This window comes from Empidonax traillii, unplaced genomic scaffold, assembly GCF_003031625.1.
Source record: "Empidonax traillii isolate 1590-97213 ecotype Southwest subspecies unplaced genomic scaffold, ASM303162v1 scaffold355:size2308892, whole genome shotgun sequence".
Taxonomy (NCBI): Eukaryota; Metazoa; Chordata; class Aves; order Passeriformes; family Tyrannidae; genus Empidonax; species Empidonax traillii.
This window is the reverse complement of record NW_020955548.1, coordinates 2,047,854-2,069,599: the sequence shown is the minus strand read 5'-3', so window position 1 is coordinate 2,069,599 and position 21,746 is coordinate 2,047,854. Positions and strand designations below refer to the sequence as shown.

The 21,746-nt window shown below is 41.6% G+C and overlaps 1 protein-coding gene across 2 annotated transcripts; it reads right to left on the bottom strand.

Moving 5' to 3' along the window:
• Positions 1-5,267: 5,267 nt before the first annotated feature.
• Positions 5,268-12,774, bottom strand: PDP1 (pyruvate dehyrogenase phosphatase catalytic subunit 1). Of its 2 annotated transcripts, none has more exons than XM_027892536.1 (2): positions 12,739-12,774; positions 5,268-9,241 (listed from the first exon to the last, which is right to left on the bottom strand). In XM_027892536.1, exon 2 carries the CDS (start codon positions 9,195-9,197, stop codon positions 7,590-7,592), a length of 1,608 nt encoding a protein of 535 aa, XP_027748337.1. In that variant the 5' UTR covers positions 9,198-9,241; positions 12,739-12,774; the 3' UTR covers positions 5,268-7,589. The 2 variants fall into 2 exon arrangements, with proteins under 2 accessions (XP_027748337.1, XP_027748336.1); XM_027892535.1 differs by lacking the exon at positions 12,739-12,774 and adding an exon at positions 12,294-12,515.
• Positions 12,775-21,746: the final 8,972 nt, after the last annotated feature.

Sequence of the window (21,746 nt, the reverse complement as noted above, 5' to 3'; positions counted from 1 at the left end):
TCAAATGTTTGAACCCTTGTCATAGCTCAGGCAATTTTAATTCCCAAAATGTTGTTTGTTACAGTGGCTTTAAAATGCAGTAATACCAGCCTGAGTGCTTGCCAGCTACCAACCTGGAGGGTCTGTTATTTTTGGGACCTTATCGTGTATGACTTTCTCTCCTTGCATTTTTCTGTCAGCTGGATTTTCACAACCATTCCTCACAGACTCTTGACAAAGTACCAGTAGTCAGTAGCCTTCCTCAGCTGTAAGAAGCATCTCTTGCACACCACTTCTACAGAATATACATTCTTTTCACCTGTTTGAAGATGATTTGGCATGAAGCTACATAAACATGGTCCAAACGTGTAAAAAAAAAAACACAAACCCACAAAACAAAAAACAGAATACCAAAAAGACAAAGGGTCTGTCAAACATCTACACATTTTTTATGCTCGTCTATCTTTCTGACACTGAGCTAGACAGCTTCTCAGAATCTTCTGCGTCAGTGTTTGCTAAACAGTGAATGGCACTTCAGTGCCATTTCTAGATCAGATTCACTGACTCAGTTTGGCAAAAGTCTGTCTTCTGTTGCCACATTACAGTGCTGCCAAGCTTCCTGCTAGAATATTCTTCTTCTCCCTTCTATACTATCAACTTCAAGTTCAGGCTGCGTTTTTTCCTTAATTATTAATATTTTACCTTTTACAAGGTGGACTATTTTGAGAAAATGACATTGTGTCCTCAGTTTAGGATTTTTTACTTCGTTTTTTCAGATAAAGGAGAACTATGCAAAGGCTGGACCATCTTTTCTGTAGAGCCATTCTTACAACTGAGCTTTGTAGTAGAATAAATAGAAAAACACAGATTCCTCTGATCAGTTGTGTTGTGAGCTTTATAGATTCCTGCTCATGAAAGCTAGAAGGAATGCTGAACACTGTTGCAAGTGCAGGCTTCAGAGGTTATGCCAAGGAAACCATGTTGCTCACTTAACTCATAAACAGTAGCAGGGCTCTGTAACAGGGAAAATAAAGGGAGTCCTTGGTGTAATAAGTGCACGGCAGCGACATCCTACACATTACCCAGGTAGGTCAACACTAAAGATGACACTGAAGTTTGAGATGCATTTCCATATACCTTAAAAACAAAAGGGCAAGAACAGGCCTTTAGAATAAGGCTAATTACAGGTATACTAAGTACAACACAATTAAAAAAACTATAGTCATTATGCAGAAGTGACAGATGCAATGTGACCATGGCAGTCCTTGTACAGGACTGCTGTACCTTGGAGGACACTGGAAAGAGTGGTTAAGATTTACCTCCAGGAAACAGGTAAATGGAGCTGCCTGTGGGGACAAGGTGATGAAGCTTCTACTGTACTCAATGGAGTTTAATGTAGGTGTGGAGTGGGCTGAATAGCTGCCCAGACTCCACAGCAGGATCAGAATACAGCTCCATCAGCTGTGACAGGAGCTTCAGCACCCAGCACATACAGAGGTATCCAAGTTTAGATGTCTTAAGATAAAGGTGGTAAGGGATCTGCCCACAAGAGTGACTACGTATAATCACAGGAAAACATTGGGTTTTGCAGGGACATTTGAGCTAGTTCCAGAGTAGTGGGGTGGTAGCTGCACTAAGGTAACATCCTGTACAAATAAACACATTTGGCTTTCTGCAGGAGTAATAAATCCCTATCAAGCACTGCTGTGCTATAGCTTCTGTATAGGTCTCCTGTACAGCAGCCAGCTTTTGTTAAGAGACGGTAAAGATTTACCTTTTCCCCCTTTAGAAGAGGCTGCTATTAGGGAAGCAACATTCACTCATCTCCCAGCTGCCTCAGACTGGGAACACTAACCAATTACCATTAGTCATTTTAATCAACTTGCATACAATCCACAAAACACTGGAAAACACTATTGTCATATTAGCTTAGCTGTTAAGCCACCACAGTGGGCAAGGAATTACTAGGGAAGAGCAACAGTGAAGACTACACAATTAGTGATTATAGCCTTGCTGCAAGTTTGAGATTCATTTCATTAATATACAGAGCTTTTGAAAGAAACTATGCTTAATACATGGCTGTGTGTCAGCTCACGGGGTGCTTTCCTGCTAATATCAATGATTTCCCTACTTATTAGGCATTTTTTCTGTCTTTCAGCATCATGTGATGTGGCAGTTAAACATCCCTAACTGGATTATTTTTGCAATTAAGATGTGAGGCAATAAATTAAAGGCTACACTTAGTACAGATATAGGATATTAAAACTGACCAGTTTGTTCATGATGCTATAAAAAAATAGTTTGGTATTGACAAGTTGTATGCAATAGAATTTCCTAGCTAGGAAATGTAATAAAAGGTCTATAAATCAAGAAAATTTTTTCTGTTCAAAGATTCACCATGACGATAGTGAACAGTCTGCTGCATAAAACATCCCCTGCAATCTGTGAAACTGATTACTTACTTATACAGATTGGGATAGTTGGATACTTATCCAATCTAGGATAGACTGTTCTGCTGTTCTTTTTACCCTTTTTATCCCCTTCAGCATAGAAAGAGATGAAAGAACATAAGGAGGACAATCCAAAAATAATCTCGTAGTGTGTCATCCTGATTTTTTGAGGAGTGAGAATTTTTAGTCTACTCCTCTTACTTAAGTTCTAGGAAAAAAACCTATCTTGTTTCCTGTTAATTGCCACATGCAAAATAAAGTACCTAGTTATCATGGCATACTGAATGGTGACTGTATTTTCTTATGCTGTTTTATGTAATCCTGGAAAGCTTCACGAATGATTAAGGGGGTCACTTGCAATAAATGCAGTTTCAGAAGACTTACACATTGATCAATACATGAGAAAGTTGTTTGAGTTTTTTTACCCTCAGACCCTGCATAACAGATGAGAACAGACCATTTACCCCCCCAGTTTGCTTTTCTTTTTGCCACACAGTGCTCCTACCAACTTCCACTGCATTTATGAGCCACTACTGAAAGTTAGGTTATTCTTTGCCACTATCCAGAAATTTATTATTAAAACATGTATGAGCAGCAAACAAAACAGAAGGTGTAACCAGCATAACAAGCTTATCTATTGCATTGCAAAGACAACTCTAGATCTGTCATCATGTCAGTAGGGTGGGCAACTTATTACTACTTAAACCTGTCAAGAAGGATTTTGGGTATGGTTCTGCCTAAGCTTGAATAAGAAACAACACACTCCGTACAAGTGACGTGTGTTGTGTTTCAGCATTCAGAGGGATGGGATACCAAACAGCAGGAAAAAAATTAAAATTGGTTTGAGAATTTAAAGGATTAATTACATGATTTGGTCTGTTTTTCTTTTTCCTCTCTCCTAAGAACCTATTTCCCATGGTAAAAGCAATTATTTTCAAGTTTTGGCTTTTACAAGACAACAATTTAATAAAAAAAAACCCCACAGTCATTAATAATGTTTAATAGCTAAGTGGAGAACCTATGTGTTTCCTCACCTTCCAACTCCATGGATTTTGTTTCTATTTATATATTACTGAACAACGATCAGAAGCTGCAGGAGTTTCCTCCATAGGATCAAGTATATCAACTAAAAGATGCCAACTACCATGGAATCCCAAAATGCCTTGTGCTAGCACTGTTGTGGGACTGCCAAGCAGCAGCACTTATGAGTAATCAACAGTCTTTGCCACAACAGTCATTGGTGCAAATCAGACAGCACTTATTTGTTTGTCATGAAACCACATGGACTGTCTGCATCAGGGAGCTTAGGTCAACACAGATGCTTAGAACCAGAAACCCAAATTATCCATCTACATCAGGTAATCTCATTACAAACATGCTTCCAGTGTGAGGAGGAACAGAGCAGCCTAAGCTTTCTGCAGAGTATTGATCAGAAAGTTACCAGAAACATTTCACTCCAGAATTGTTTCAAGCAGAGAGTCCCAAGTTTAAGATACTAACTTCAAACAGCATCTCACGTTGAGGTTACACTCCTGTGTTTTAAAGGTCTGCTATATGCAAAATTCTGCCCTACATCTAGGACACGAGTGGAAAGGGAAAATACTTCATTAAGTTCTGTGCACACCAAGTCACTCATATAGATTGCACATGAACATTGGAGCACAAGTCTTACGAGGAGCAGCTGAGGGAGCGGGGGTTGATTAGTCTGGAGAGGAGGCTCAGTGGAAGGCTCTTTCTGCTCTTTAAAACTACCTGAAAGGAGACTGTAAACAGGTGAGAGTCAGACTTTCCTCCCAGGTACCAAGTGACAGGATAAGAGGAAATTGGCTCAAGTTTTGGCAGGGGAGGTTTAGATAATTATGAAAAATATTATGAAAAATTCATTATTCTAATGATTTAGTGGTGGACCTGGCAACAGTAGGTTAACAGTTTGACTCAATAACCTTAGAGGTGTTTTCCAACCTTAGTGATTCCACAGCAAACTGAGAATACAGAAAATATCACAGCAGTAGTTGTAAAATATTGTCCAAAGAAAATACAATGCACATACCACACCAGGGAAGATTTAGAGAATATTAAGTTGAAAGCACAGACTAACAGGAGATCTCCCATTCCTCTCTTACCTAGTATCACTGTTAAACAATTCTGTTGATATTCATCAACAACAGTTTTAAAGATTAGGGTGAACTTGAGGTCTCGTGTTGACTATCAAGATTCAGTCACTGTCCTTGGTTGAGCCATGTATTTGCATCTGTGAAATCCTTACTTGGAAAAGTAATCACACCATTCTCCTTACATACACCTTAACTGTACTTTCTGCAATGCAACAGCTCTGGTAGATGATGCAAACAACATGTCTGCAGCCTGTGGCAGAAGAGCTGTTTCTATTTAGTTCATGCTCTGTTCATTCTTACGCCAATTTAATCCACACATGTGTTTTAGATTGTTTATGAAATGCTGTGTTGCTCTATACACAGTAAAGTACACAGCTCTATGATCTCAAATTATGCTGCTCCATCAGCAGCACTGCACCCAAAGGTACTCCTGAGGTGCTGGGCACTGAGACATGCAGCGATACTGATGGAAGGATTTGAGTTCTGCTGCCTGGGGGAGGCAGCACCAGCATGCCTGATGTAAGTGTTCAAGCCTCACAGTGGCATTTAAGAGCTCAGAAGTTCAACTCTCAGTCTGTTTCCATTTATACTTCACTTTGTTTGGCCATCTGCTCTATTCATAACAGGGACTAAACAAAGAAAGAAAGTCTTGAAATATAAGCAGTTCATAAGCTCAGTCCTAGAAGAACAGAAATCACACTCTACATCAATTCAAACACACATGGATTTTTGCATAATTGATCATTTTATTGGAATCTGTTAAAAGATGTTTGTTCAGACCACCTGGTCAGCAGGCAGTTATGCTGCTTCTGTTCACTGCATACATACTGAGCAAGTCTCCAAGCAATACATAAATATTCTTTTGTCTGACCCTATATATATATATATATATATATGCATCTTTACTACAAAAAGCAGCTTTTCCTCAATAAAAGTTCTATCCATGGGACAATGTGCATTTGTTTTAGCTGTGACTTGTACCAAACCCATACTAACAATCATAGGGTAAGTACATCAACACATGTAATAGAGCTTTAACAGTAAAAAAGTAAGAAAGTTAAATACTGCAACAGCTGAGATTACATACTGCACTTGAAAGCTAGAACAAAAATCTATTGACCTAGTTAATGACACAGTCACCAAAACACAAGATACAGAAGCAATGTCAACAGCCAATAATTGTCTAAGCATTTTAGAGTTCCTCTTTTCCCTTCAAATAAAGAAGGGTTGTGCATATCTTGAATGTGAACTTAGATATCATAAAGTTACAGCAATACTGATGCTGATACTTAAAGTCAGGTAAAGAAACAGCCATACTAAAGCTGCAGGCCACTGAGTACACATAGCATTTGTGAGTTTGAGGAGCCAATGTTTACTACAGGACAGGTTCGTTGTTCAAAGTAAGTATATTCTATGCAAGAGTAGCATTAATTGGCAAGATTTATTTGTAGTGAAAATGCCACTTTAGAAACCTAGCATATTTTGGTTAATTGAAGAAAGTGTTGATTTAACTAGCAGTGATGAAGGCTAGGGAGGTATTTTAACTGAAACACCTTGGTAAAGTGAAATAAACTGACCAATCACTGTTCTCTGCAACACAGGAATCAAGCTGCAAGTGTTCTCTCAGTCATCAAGTATTTCAGTCAGCATTTGAGTTTTTAACCTAAGGCCAGGTTAAAATAAATCTGCATATAATGCAATACACCTAAATTAGATACAAGGATGACCAATTAGCTGTCAGTCCCTACTTTCTATAATTACAAGCTCAACAACTTCAGGCACACAAGTATAGCCAATCTTTTAAGTTCAAATTAAACCATTACAAGACAGAGAGACCCATTTCAGAGATTGCTCTGTGACAGCATTCTGGACTGTAAGAACATGCATAAAGCAGCTGTCCAGAAACACACAACTAAAAGAAGCTGCTAGAAATAACCACTGAACATACACATGCATGCCAGTTAGTTTCCCGATTAAAACGCTATTTACAAGCCATACTTCAATTTTTTTGTAATTTGTAGTTTTTAACCCATCTTACAAATACGAGTTCAAGTGAGGGACTCCCGATATGTGACCATTTGAAACAGCCAAAATTAAAATGAGTGCAAATTACAAAGCCACAAAGAGGTTAGCAATGATTTCCTGATCTTTTCAGGTGAAAATTTACTTACTAGACAAGCAACAAGGGGTGCAGTCCATGAAGGACATAACCTTTAGGAAAGTAAACATAGCCTTAACCAACAACACTGACTTTCTGGAAAGTCTGAAAGAGTGCCAACTGAAGTCCTCCACAAAGTTATCTGGTATCTTGCTGCATGTTGTAATGTATTATTACCCTACAGGTTGACCAGAAACCCATAGCCAAGTATTAACGCACAAGAAATTTAGGAGTTACCGTGCATAAGATTATGATTAAGCTGTAACAATCTCAGGTATTGATTATGGCTTAGACCTGCACTGAAAGCCAACACTTAGACAAATATCCTCATGTGAATGACATTGTCCATATGAAAGTGAGACAACTTTGTTACACTGGTTAAAGTGACCTTTTACTTCAGAGAAACAATAGACAATATATTCACACATAACCATAGCAAGAATTAGCCCTGTAAAAAAAATCAGCAATGTTTTTACTTATATCTTCTTAAAGTATAGATATTTTCAGCTATTTTATAAACAGGCTTTGTTTCTTGAATAGTCAGATCTTTGATAGTTAATTCTTCATCCTACTTCCCTCCCTCACTCAAATCTGCCAAATTCAAGACATTGTTCTAGCAGCATTCATGAAATCAACAGTGCAAAGCTGTTACAAAAGCCTGTTTTCCCAAACTGTAACATCCTCTTCAAGTTTTGTATTAGGTCAATAGCACTTCCCATGTATTTAGAGCTCTGGGGAAAGGCAGGAACAATGGATATGCTGAATCTAGCAAACAAACAATTTGTTTGCCAAATGCTTTTTTGGGTTTTATTGTTGGGTGGATGTTTTGAAATTGCTGATCATACTGGCCACTGTTACAACTTTGGTAATTAGTTCACTACATTAAATTCACAGTTCCTCATTTTGACATGCACCTATAACGTGTGAATTGAACTGCACCACAATAATTGTAATGTCATCCCTATACATTCGAGCCAGCTCTTCTGGAAGACTAAGCATCTTGGACAGTCGCTCATGATCCACGGTTCCAAACTCATTGTTACCCACTGCATGTCGTATCAGGTGAGTCGCTGCATTCTGATCTTCAAATACTGAAGAGATTCTTGCTCTCCTTTCTGTTAAGAGCCCATGCATCTGTCCCAAAGTTACCTTATAGCCCCCAACAGCTATTGGCTGTTGGTGGTGAACACCAGTGAGGTACTCCCCTACAATTCTAGCCACATCTTGCCTGTGCATTGTCTCCCACAGCCCGTCTGTAGCCAAAACCAGGAACTTATCCTGCGGCCGTAATCTGTGATGTATGACTTCTGGTTCAGCTGTGAGGTATGGGGGAGTGTGATAGTTTGGAGGAATGAACTTTGTATATTCATTGTCATTCAACTGATCTGGGCCTGATTCTATTACTCTCTTCTGCAGTTCGATACTCCATTTAAATTTCACATCACCAAAAGCTCTGAAAGGCATCAGAAGACCCAAGAGACGATCTTGTTTCACAAGACTTTTCTCTTCAGATTTTGGATGCTCCATTTTCACACGTTCCACTTCATGTTCATTTTGTGCATTGTGGTCATAGGACAAATTAACTGCAGACCAAGATCCATCTTCTTCCTGAACCCCAAGCATTGCTCTACTGTCACCTGTGTTTGCAATGTGCAAGTCAACACCATCCACATGGGCCACGCAGGCCGTTGCACCAGAAAATGCCACTCGCAGTACTAGATAGTTGAGAAAAGAGTTTGGATCTCCTACTTGAGCTTCCAAAGAAATATCATTATCAAGCCTCTTAAAAGCATTAATTAAAGCTTCTCTTACATCAGTAGTCTCTCCACTGTTGAGATCAATCAGCTCCTGCCAGTAAGTTCTTAGACTGTTGAAATAGAGCTTGGAAGCTTCTTTGCTAAAATAATCATTGGGATGTTTGTGCCACTGTAAAATGGGCAACAAAGCTCTGCCACTTTCCACAGCATTTTCTATTTCAAGTAAAGTCTCATGAGGTAACAAAGAGACAGCAATGTAATAAAACAGTCTTTCACTTACAGCTTGAGCACAAGCACAGCCTGCGTGGCCATCAAACACACCCAGAAGCATCCCTCTTGTCTGTAAACATGTGGCAGCGCTCCTCCGGTCCTCTATAGGAGCATTAGCAGGCAATTGGTTGCTATCAAAGCCAAGAACAGAACTTACATTTTTACCATCAAATTCTGGGACTTTGAAACTGTATTCATTTGCCTTCAGGATGCTGTTGACCTGTGGAGGAGTGAGGTAAAACCTCTGTGGTGCAGAAGCATGATCCCTTGTGTGAATGAAGTGATTAAAGTTCTCCTTTGGCCTATAAAGTGCTGCAAATTTCTTCTGCGGTGCATATCTGAAGTGACTGTGAGCAAAATGAGATGACAAACAGCACAGATGTCTATGGTGGCAGTAACACGCAGTGCTGCCTATTCTGCTAATCTCACAGTTACGAATCAATGGGAACAGATGAGCTGGTGCTGGCATGGCATCAGACAACAATGGTAGCCTGGAGCTTCGGACTGGAATTGCTGAAAGACAAGAGAACAACTATGCTTACAGGGACAGCCAACAGATTCCCCCCATCCCGGATTCTTTGTTAAGATGTTAACAGCCGCTAACCAAGTTCCTTATTATATGGGGTTCATAGCTTCAGAGGACTTGACAAAGAACGGCATTAAGAGGTGTTTGTTCATAGACACTACATGGGGCTCCAACAAAAAAGCTATACCACACTTCAGTTCAGAATAGATATTTTAGCTCTTATAACCACTCAGATAGCAGGCAGGAAGTGAAAACATCACCCAGACAGACAAGAAATCTTCAAAGAACTTAGGACAACAATTACCATGGAGCACTCTATAGTATTGCCACCTTCTACAGGGCTTTCATAGGTATTTGCTTTCCTGGTGATTTCACAAATGTCAGAGCCAGATGTGGCACACAGGGAGGAAAACTCTGTCCTTCTATAAGGCTAAAGAAGAGAAAGCATCTAACAGTAAGACTCAAGAACAACTTCAAGATGACCTAAAACTGGGTTTAAGATGAAGATGGTTTAGATGACAGAAGCAAGCAGTAGGTCATAAAGAGCACATATTCTTTATGTAACTACGTTACTAACAGCTCACCTACTCCAGTAAGTTTTAGGATTATAAAACACTTTAAGAAGTTATTCAATTGAAGAACTACATCCAAACTGTGTTGGCTTCCATGACTAAAATAGAACCGTGCTCAATAGGCTAATGCTAGTTCAGTGTTAAGATAAACTATTAAGTTCAGTATCAAAAAAAAAAATTCTACTGCTTGCCATATTTAAAAGGTTTCCTTATTTTTCATTCCCCTGAAGAAACATCATTCTAACATACTCTTCCTTGTCCCCATTTACATACCAAATCACAACATCAGTGTGAGTATCTCTCAAAAGTCTTATCCACCATGCCTCATTATCAGGAAGTCTTTCACAGTGTCATACTTGAAGAAACAATTCCAGAGTGGAAACAGAATTGAACTGTGCTTTGTGCAAGGCACATGCAGTTAAGGAGAATTCAATTTCCTCTAACTTTTATGATCAAGTTCCATCATAAAAGCTTCTTCTCAGAAAAGACCATTAGAAGGCTTACTGCAGTCATAAGTACTAATCTATCAGCACCATTCTATCTCAGATTTAATTGTTGTACTGCAAAAATGGATACTGCTGTGTTATGCAAGGTGCTTCAGTCATTAAATTGATTTTTTTTTTTAACCAAGCACTACAGTATTTCAGACAAGACAACTGCTATAAAATATGCAGCAAGCCCCAATACTCAATCTAAAGTATCGTGCAATACAGGTGGAATTGCATTCTGTAAACACTCTAATCCCTCAGCTTTCCATAGCTTCGGCCATAGGATTCTGACCACCCAGACCTGCTGAGAAGTGTCTAGAAATATATGAAACTTCACCCCATTCGCTCTGTTTCAAGAGAGGGAAGCAAGTCACATTCTTCCCTCCAAGCTTGCTTGTTCTCCTTATGTAACCTGGAGCGGAGTCCATTTCTCTGTTGCAAGATACATAACTTTGCTTTGCCAAAAGCAAAGTAGAATTCATGTTGTTATTACTACACTGGTTTCCCAGCCTTAATGAGTGACTGTCACTCTTGACTTACATTGACAAAAAATCTTATCCACTGACCTCTCCAAGTCTCCCACTGACAGCTGTGAAGACTGAAATGGTCAGTTTTCTGTTGTGCAGCTACCAGGAAGAGCTTTGGTTGTAGTCCAGATGCTCAGCAGCAGCATATTGGCTCAAACTTCCAGATTAATACTAAATTTACGTCACCCATTCGCTTCTCAATGTCTGTTTTTCCAGTCCAGGCTTCACATGCACACAGCATGACAGCAGTAGACTGCAACTCGAAATATTCACTGCCTTCTAATTATAAGGGATCTATTTTGGTAACAGTATGTATATTTCTTCAGGTGACATTTAAAAGCAACAATTTTGCTTACAGAATGGTAACCTCAAGGTTCTATGGATGGGTCTGGCCTACAGCAGCACGTTGGATTCCGCACTGCTCTCCCATTAGGCTCCAACTGAATCAAGTTCTCCTGACTGCTCAGCATTTGCGTTCAGTGCTGACCCTCAGTGGTGCCACAACTGTTCTCACAGTTTTGTTGATGGTCCATGATGAAGCAAAAATACCAATGTACCACTGTTGTAATGGCTCTGCAGTGCCACTGGAGGATATTTTATTGACTTTTCATCTTTAGTTTATTAAACATTACATGAAATCCAAGAGGAAGTAGTAGAAAGTTGGCCTCAAATAATCCATGGCCTGTATCATTTACACTAGATCTACATCAGCTGAAGAGATCACTCTGTTTCACATACCAGATTTAATAAATCCTATGAAGTTGATGAAGTAAATGCAAAATTTCAAGTTTCTCAACCTGAACTGAAATTCTAAGTCTCTCCCAATTGTTCCCACAATATAACCAGACACTTCATCTAGCTTTTAAACAATTACTTTAAGATCCCAAGTTCATTATGGTTGATCAAAAGATAGCAGAGAAGGAAAAGACGTGAAGTAGACATTTTACAGTTCAATCAAAATTTGTCAAGAGATTAGAACTGATGCAGTGTAAACACCTCTCCAAGCCCAGAACAGGGTACAAATGTTACTTTTCAAGCTGCAAACATAGTACAGCCAGCAATGAGTCAGGTGGTCAATTTACGGGTTTTATACTACTACACTGAAAAAAACCAGAAAAATACCACTTCGTTTAATAAAGGTATGTTCTAGCTGTACTAGTAAGGCCAACTGGCACAGCACGGACAGGTTCCTCCATAACACTGTGCCAAAGACATCCACAGCTTCAGGTAATAATACTTCCCCGGAGTACCTTTCCTACATCTACACTAGACCTGAACGAACCTGTTGTAGAGGACGGAGATGGGGAGGAGGAACAAGAAGCACTGAACCCAAGCAGCATCGTTAATGCTCCCCCCCCAGGCCTCAGCCCTCGGACACAGCCCAGCCCGGCAGCCCCTTCCCCGGGTCCCATCCGACCCCGAGCCCGTCGCTGCACGCAGGGAGATACATACCGATCCGCCTGGGCCCAGGACACACACACATTCTCCTGTCACAACATGAAGCCGCCAACATCCACAAAGCAGAAGCCCGGGGGGCGGGGGGAGAAGCAAGGCAGAGAGTTTGTTAGAGAAGGCGGAGAGCTCCGGCACGGAGGTAGGACGACAGACAGGAGGAGACACGCACACACAGCCCTTCTGCGGGCGCCCGGCGCCGCCGCCCGCCCGGCGATAGGACCGAGCCAGCTCTGCAGCGACCGCCCGCACCGAGCCCCGCCGGCCCCGCTGTCCCTTCCGGCAGGGCGAGGGGCCGGGCCCGCCCGGCGCTGCCGCTGGGACAGCACTGCCCGCTCAGGCGCTGCGCGGCCCCGACATGGCCGCCCCTCCCCAGCCGCCCGCCCGCCTCCGGCACGACGACCACCTCCTCCTCCTCCTCCCTCCGCCAGTCCCGGGCACAGACCTGGCCCCTTCCCGGGCGGCACAAGGAGGCGGTTGGAAGGACGGGCAACACAGGGAGAGACGGGTAGAAGGCCCGCAACACCCCGCGCACACTGCCAGCCCCTCTCGGTGCCCAGGCAGCCGCCGCCTCACGCCCGCGGCTACCGCGCCGCGCCTTATAAAGCGCCCTGCGGCGCGCGGCGCGCCGCCCATTGGCTGCCGAAGAGGGCAAGGTGATCACGTGACGCGGAGGTTGCGGGAGCGCGCGTGTGGGCGGGAGGCGGAGGGCGTAGGGGGCGCTGCGTGCGCGCGCACCGCGCAGGGGCGGGAAGGCGCGCACGCGGCGGCGGCGCGAGGCGTGTCCGCCCCACCCCCACTCCCGACCCCGCTGAGGGTGAGGGAAGGGCGGGCCCGGCGGGAAACGTGGTGGGGTTCTGCTTTCAAATGTTCGTCAAGTGCCGTTTAACAGTCACAAAGCACGTTAACTGCGCAAAAGACCGCCGTGAAGCCTGTCCCCTAAACCGAGGAACTCTGCCCTGTGAAAGCCTCCCACGCTGGTCAGGAACTAGAGTCACACAACTTCTGTTAAGAGAGAATGAATATGGGAAAATGTCTAAAAATCGTCTCTAAGGCATATTGACATTTAATCTGAATTAATTTTAAATAGTGGGAAATTTGGGCTGGGGGTTTTTTCCACTTGAAATATTCATTAGGTGAACCGTCATAAAACATGTTAAGTCTTCAAGAGACGACTGAAGTCTGTACTGCAACAGGTGCCTTTTCTGTTTGTTGGGTTTTGTTTGTTTGTTTGTTTGTTTTTCATTTGCCCCGTGGAGTTTTGTCTTCATCAGAATCCCTTCAGGCAAAGCTGCCATGGAGTGCCAAGTTCCAGGGACCTCTGTGCTGAGAAAGCCACCTTGGCTGTTGCCGTGCCAGCAAGGAATGGTTTGAGGGCAGTGGTTACCAAGTCCTTCCCCAGGAGAGCAGCACCTGTCATTCCTACCCGTGTGGCAGGAGCAGCAGCCTCCCTTACTGCCTTTCTCTCCCCGCTGTTGGTTACGGTCCTGTCCTCACTGACATCTCTAGGGCAACACTGAATTTTGCACGTGCTTCTGAGATACTCTGATCCAGCCTCACTCTTCCTGTAAATTTCTGAATATGGAAAGTATATAAATTCGACAGTCGATGATTGCTTTCTCTGTTGATAGATGCCTGTGCTCTCATGCCTTTCTATTTTCAGGGTGGCCGGGATGCCCGCTTTGCTGTGTGTTGTTGGCAGCAGATGTTCAGCAAGCCTCAGGGTGTTACAATTAGCATTCCCTTAGGAGCTCTAACAAAACAGATTTTGAGTATACTTGCATCTTTACCCAGATGGTAGGGCGTGTACAGCTTTATACCAAAACCAGTAGAGGAAACAAAAGAAAATCTGCACTTGGTGAGCTGTACTTGAGATATAAGTGTGTAAAGTATTGCCCTGTGATGCTCTGCGTGAAAAACAGCTAGAAAGACAAAATGATGCCATCCTTAAAAGTGCAAGTCTTCCCCAGGAGTAGTTGAAAAGAGAGTATTATAATGTTAATTCACTGATGTTCTGGATGACTTTTGGGACATTTGTTTATTAATAATGGTACACCACCATCTTCTCTTTGAGGTTTATTTTAAAATTAAAACAATAAAAGGCATTTGAGAGACACCATTGTATATTAAAGACTTCATTAAACTGCATGGAAGAGGAATAATTTGCATTCCTTTTTAATGACAGCACATGGTTAGAAATAGATTGGCAGAATATGCTGAAACAACAATCATTTACATAATTTTCTACTTGCAGCCAGAGTGACTGTAAAGCCCCCAAGTTTAGAAATGTTCTCATAGACTACGTACAGTGGCACAGTTAAGGCATCACCTTACCCCGTCAGAAGGTAGAAGGCTGTGGGAAGACAGACCTCTGCCTGGGTGAATTTGAGTGATAGTTTTAGGAGTAGATATACAGAAATGGATTGGGATGAAGTTGCCACCCATCACCTCGTATTCCTGACTGTAAATACAATAAGTACAGAGTTTGTAGAGTGGATTCATGTGTGAATTCTGCAGAGACTGTTGGTCTCTAGAATGGCCTACTGAGAAAAAAAATCTCAAAATAGTTAGCATTTAGTACTTTTGGTCTTCAGAACATCTTGTGCCCATTAGTTTGATTTTCCATAATTTGCTGTGAAACCGAATGTGCAGAGTTATAGGTCTCTCTTTATTTATTTATTTATTTATTTATCCCTTTGTCTTCCTGACTTCCTGCTAAGGCCAGGAGAAGAGCTACTTTTAGAGCTTGTGTTGGAAGCTGTGGCTCATTCTCTTACAGTATCCTGTTGATACCACATATCTCTAAAGAATAGACAAAATCTGAATTTTAACATAATGAATGAGAAGAGAATTTGGCCTTAGCAGCCACACATGAATCCTACAAATGAAAGACGAAATACTAAAACTTAGCTAGTATTTTCCTCCTCAAGCTGATGCGAGTCTGCTAGTCTTCCAGAAGCTGGATGTTGCAATTTAACTGGAAAATTAAATTTTCTTTCTCTTCATCTTGCTGCTGCCAAAGCCTTTTTGTGCGCTTTGAGCAACAATCCATTTTTGCTGATTCTAAAGAATAAAAATTATTTTAATGAATAAAAACCTCTTGTTCCACATTTTATATCAGAGACTGACGGATAAGCAGTCACTTGTAACTGCTTTGCAGTATGCAAAGTCTCTCTGTTTGCCTGGATGAAAGGATTATCAACTGACTGTGACAAAAGACATCAGTTCTTGTCCACTGTGCCTGTTGCTGGCAGTGGGTAATTCTGCACTGCAGAACCGATAGGCAGCTATGCATTTTCACTGCAGCTAAAGTGCTTACCCTGACACACATTTCCAGAGAAACTCCATTACAGACCATCAAAACCCATTTTCACTTGAGATCAAGTGTTTGTAATAACCTCCTAGTTTAAATAATTTCTTATGCCTAGCATATGAATATTTTATTGATTAAATTTTATTGATTAATTTTACTGAAAGCTAGCCAGTAGCATAGGGTAATACTCGTTTTTATATCCACTGACTCCTTAACATTCTTATGATATCTTTGCACACAGTGTTTCAGGAATGCTGTTTTGTTCCTGTGCTTGTTGGAAAGAGCAGTTGCTCCTGAAACCTGTCTCAAAGCTGAGTGCACAGATCAAACACTTCCACTTGGCATGCTGCCATAACAACCTAGAGCAGGAAAAAAAGACAGAGGAGTCATACAAGTTTTGAAAGCGTAAAAAGGAAAACCCTAGGAAGGGGGGAAATAAGGGAGAAAAACATACCGTGTACTGGATAAACAGGAAGAATAGGACAAGACTAAACTGTCTTCTTTCCTCTCCTGAGAGCATTACGGAAGCAATGAAAGCAATCCAAGTCTCTGTGCAGTTGCACAGAGCAGTAATTTGTTTTTAGTGGAAATCAGGAGCATTATGTGGCAAAAATGAACGTGTAAGTAGAGTTCAGAGCAGTTGGAGTACCTGCAAACAGCAGTGGCCTGTGGTCTTCAGTTTGCTTCAAAGGGAGAGTTTGGTTGTACGTTCAAGTGTTCTGCTGCCCTCTCAGGGAGTGTTTGCTGCAGGGGGGACATTTGTCCTCCCTCAACGCAGCTGGGTTCCTGAGCACGGTGAATGTTTCTGAAATTTTACATTGAGCCCTGCAAAAGGTGGTTTTTAAAAAAACATTTTTTAAGAGTGTCAACTTTAGAGTAAACCAGTGGTACACGATTGATGCCTCCCACTGCCCTTTCTAAAGGCAAGTCCAATGGGGAATCACAGACAATTGCTTTCAGTGGGTATTTTGCTATCACTGTGAGACTCAAGGATAGTTTCATTTATTTTATCTCCCCCGGAGGCCCTTTGTATCTTCACTCTCAGTTGCTTTCTGAAACGAAGCAATGATTCTGAGTTATTCAACCATTTGAATCCAGCTTCCCAGAATCATAGAGTAATTGAGGTCAAACAGGACCTGCTCAAAGCAAGGCCACCTTCAAAGCTAGGTCAGGTTGTTCAGGGAGTTGGCCAGTCCTGTTTTGGATGTCTCTGAGGACTGAGGTGCTCCAGTCTGCCTCGGCCCCAGTTCCAGTGGTTCACCACTTTCATTGTGAAGATTTTTAATTTGTAGTTAATCAGAATTTTCCTTGTTCAGCTTGTATCTGTTGCCGCTTGCCCCTCATGACTTCTTGGCTTCATACTATATGTTGATCCCCACCTCATTACCAGAGAACTAAATGCATTTTTTGCATTTGGTAGTAGGTGTGCACTAGTTTGCACCCTTCACCTGAGATGATCTTTCAGGGTCTGTATCCAGTTTGGGGAATACAGCATTCTGACAACTTGGTGAAGTAAAGGAAATTCTGTCATAAAATGTTGTTGGAAAATAATTTTTTAGCCAACTTGAAGAATTATACTTATGACATTATCAGTGTCTGTGCTCTGAGGAAGCAGTTTCAGCATATCAGGAGGTTGAATCCAGGAATTATCTTGGCTCTGAAGGGTCTGATTCATTTTCCAGCTGTAGTTCATGATGCACATTTTTCAAAAGTCTTTGTTACAGTCATTTAAAAAAGTAACTACATTTGCAGTTATAATGTCTGCCATGCAAAAGATTCAATAGACTCCAGGGGAAGTAGCAGAGATTAAAACTGGGAGGGGAATCTGCCAGCATTTTTCCATACAGAGAATAGCCTACACTTTTCAATAGACAAAATATGATTTACCTAATACTGCTGGAACAATGATATCTTGGGTTCATTTTATCAGGTATGATACTTCTGAAATCAAAGATTGTTTAGAGACTGGTAATTGGATACAGCCTTTTGTCTTTACTTGAGGTCACTGGAATCGAAAGTGGCAGAATCTACAGAAATCGAAATTTCTGTCTTTAGAAACAGATGTCTCATTTGAGTTGAGATCTTTCTAGGCAAATGTGGATGTTAAAGACTAATAACTTTTCCAGCGATGAGGAAAAGCAACAAGTGCCAATTACTAGAAATACCAGTGATACCCTCTTAGCAGGAGTGTGTACTTTGGAGTGGAAAGTAATTATGGAAGATAAAATTAGAAATGTCAATTTAGAACCAAGAGTAGACTCTGAACCAATCTCTTAGATATCTCAGGGCCCAGGGTTAGATCAGATCTCATTTCCACTTAAAACAAGGAAGTTTAGAAAGAATACCAGACAAAAGTGACCTCTTTGTCACTCCTATTTATCTTTCTGAAGTTTAGCCTTGCCTAAATGCTGGAAAAATACGACCGAGCTGTATCCTTTGGGGTTTGAAGTTTGTATTTGACGAAAAATTATAGGCATTTGGGTTTTTTTAGTGGAAGAAAGATGAGTTAGGTCACTGTTTTCCTTGGTTGATAAATAGACTTATTATCTCAAGTGACTACATCTACATATATTTCCTACCTGCTTTATACTGTGTGTTTAATTTATATTTTTAAACAACAAATCAAAGACGTATTTGTCTATCCTCTTACCTTAGCCGTCTGGTTTGTCTGCCCATCCCTAAACAGTGTGCTTCTCAAAACAAGGAAATAATTTCCTGGTGGCTTGGAAAGGAGTTAGCTTAAATCTAGCCACAAGTAACTGAGAATAGACGCTAAGTAATATATAACTGATATAATAATTGAAAAAGATATGGAGCCTTGTGGTTGGATCCAGTAAACTACTTGTTTTTCCAGGCAAGTGCCTAGGCAGAAGGTTACAGAATCCCAGCTGCTGCCTCTGAGCCAAGGAGTGATGGATTCCTGTGTGAGTCGGGGAACAGTTTTCACTGCAAGCTAAGGGATTGCCCTCACCTCAGCTGACCTACAGCCAGACAGTAACAGGACTTTCCTGGAAAAATAGGCAGTGTGGACTGAAGGTGACAATTCTATCAGTGTTTTACACTTACAGGCTTTAGCCACTATTACAGAAAGATAGAGACCGGCAGGAAGAGCAACACTGTCTTACAAGGAAACTCAGAGCTTTGTTTATTGTGTCCAGGAACTGGAGGCAGCCAACTCCCTTTGAGAGATCCTCTCCATCTCAGCAGAACAAACCTGTGCTCCTGTGTCAGGTTTTTAACCAAAAGAGAGGGCCTGACTGTGACCATTTCCAGCAGGCCTGCTTTATGGGTGCCCTTCTTGTCCTGGGGAGTTTTTAATAGGGTCATTTAGGGATCTCCACTCTAATTTTGCCCTGCATTGTCACCTGGGTGCTTTCCTTGGATCTGGATTCCAGCCCAGGGCTGGATCTGGCTTGCAAGTCTGAATAACCTGCATATTCAGTTGCACAGCTCAATGATATCCCTGTAGCACAGGTTGGGGAGGTGGTGCAAGATCACAGGTTTCCTCACAGATGGGCCTGTGTCTGGGAGGAACCTCCATAAAGATCTAGGAGCATCGGAAAGACATTTAGTAACCACAAGATGACTGCCCCCTTTCTGCTTGTCAGGAGCTCACGTCATGTATTTCCTGTGGATCATTTTGGGCTTGTGTGTCCAGGCACCTTGCTCCTTCCCCATGATCATTTTACTTCATGGTTTCAAATGTACTGGAGCACATCCAGATTGCAGGCTAAGTGTTTTAGAGCAGTATTTTAAGAGGAAGAAGGGCTAAACACCAGCCACATGAGGTTGTTTCTGTAAAATTTTTTTTAACTTCAGATACATCTCTGCAGCCTGCAGCCTTGTGTAACTGCAGAGGTTTGTCCAATTTGGCTGGATGTTATATAAGCTGTCTTTTATTTTCCTTTTGCTTGTGATCATGTTACGTAGGCTGCCTTCTTAAATTTCAGCAACCCTAAGGCAGCCTGAGTCATGTGTATGAAGCTCGTTTTTGCACTGTTGTATAAGGTAGTGAATTGCAAAGGTCATGGGAATGAGTTATTTAAAAACTGAAACATGCTGGGCTCTATCCAGCTTAGAACAGATGAGCTCAAAAAGGCACTTATGTTTTAAATTACAGTTTGGGTTATCAGAACTGATTTACTTCAGTCACTATTTCAGTTACCTTAGCAAACTCCTGTAGCACACAATATTCCTGTTTCTTTTAAATTTGTTGTTGATATAATCCTGCATTCACACATAAGAAAAAAAAATATTTACTTCCAGTCCTCAAGAAACAAATGCATTCACAAATATTTTCATCATAGACACAGTCTTCATGCTCATTTGTTTTCAGTGTTCACAGCAATTAATGTCCTTTACCGTTTGTTCCCAATGGAAAATGTAAGATTTGTGGTCGAAGTGCACAGAGTGCTTTGTTCAACCTAGGGGACAACCAGGTTGTGATGTGTCACTGTGCTCTTGTGTAATCTGGCTCAGTCATACTGATGCCATGCAGGTTAAAGGTGCAAGAACAAATAACTGTGGAGCTTCTGTCTAGTTTAAGCTATCCAGCTGTTACTTCATTTATAGAAAGCTCTTTCTTGCTTCATCTTTCATGTCCCCTCCCAGGCGCTCCGAGTCACCACCCATACTGGAGCGTGTCCAGCCGTATTTTAAAGTGAAAGTCCTCCCCAAAGCACTTTTAATCTCGGATCGTTTGACAGGGCAGTTCAGGACGCGACTCCACCGACGGCTCACTACACAGAGCAGAGTAGACAACAGTCTCTGGCAGCAGGGAAGGGCATTGCTGCGGGGCTGGGGGAGCAAGAGGGAATACAGAGCCACACCCTGGGAGTGATTTCTGTTCTCTCCATCAGCCCGTGCAGCTATCCCAACATCACTTTGGCCATTTGCAAAATTCCACGTGTGCAATTGCAATTTACTTCCGTTTTCATGCAGCAAAATGTAATCAACTTGTGATTGCATCAAGTCTTGTTGAAAATAGTAAGAAAAAGTTATGGGATGAGAAAAAAATGAAATAAATAGGTTCGGCATGAGAAAGCAGTTAAATGACTCTGATTACTAAAAACCAAAACAGTACAATCCACCTCCCAAAATATTGCATCAGTACCAGAAAATTTAAGTAATAGCATGTTCTCAGACTTGCTATGCAGTGTACTGGTAAATGATACAGACAGAAAGTGGTTAAGTCACGTGTGTAAGTTGTGAAGTCACATGTGTGCACATAAGAAAGAAAAAAATATTTAAAAAAAGGGTAGAAATGCAAAGGCGCAGTAAACTGAGGTCAGGGACATGACACTGAAAAGAAGGAGAACACTGGGGCAAAGAACTTCCTGGAAAGGGCTTGAATGTGAGCACAGGTGGGCTCTTGTTTGCCTGCCTGCTTTTTGCTGTGTTCAGAAAAACAAGAACTTTTTAAATAAAGGCATTGTACACATGAGTCTATTACACTATACCCAGTACCAACATCATGACTTAGAGTGATTGCTAGGATCAAATAGGAATGGCTAAGAGTTGGAATAAGGAAGAACAGAGTCTATGAAGCTGTAAGGGTTTAAAAACATTAGCAAAAAGAAAAATATCAGTGATTTTCCTGTATTCAAGTTGTTCTGGTTTGTATTTGCATGTATCAGTGGGTAAAATATATGAGTCACAGCTGGGGTTTTTTTCTTTCACGTTAATAATGAAGGGATTCCTTACCCTGAGTCAAAAAGCAGTGCCTTAAGTTAATCTAGAAACTGCTTCTTGAATCTGCCATCACCTGGAGACTGGCAACAAGCTCACTTTCCCCCACAGGACAGCAGTAAAACCAAGCAAGAGAAATCTGCCAAGAGAGAGTCTGTTCAGTTCTCTAAAACTGCTCTTATCCTCTTGAACTATCTTGGGTCGAGCAACTGGAAGACAGCATGTCCTCTAGGCAGACAGCTCCTGGCAGGCAGTCAGTACAGCTGCAAATACGACACTCTGTGCCAAACATGAGTCTGTAATTTCTACTGCTCTCCAGCGGTCAGCTTTTTGAGGATACCATTTAGTAATTTCCTGGGAAGACAAAGGGTGCCCATCAGAGCTAATGATACTTTACTTGCTCACACATTGCCATGTGGGAGGTGTCTATAAAACACACTTGGAAAATGAGC

Bases quoted from the DNA above. Each gene is read 5' to 3' on its own strand.
- PDP1 (XM_027892535.1), bottom strand. From the start codon at position 12,354: ATGTTGGCGGCTTCATGTTGTGACAGGAGAATGTGTGTGTGTCCTGGG. The intron at 9,242-12,293 runs GTATGTATCTCC...CTTGTCTTTCAG, and splicing joins TCCTGGGCCCAGGCGGATCG to CAATTCCAGTCCGAAGCTCC.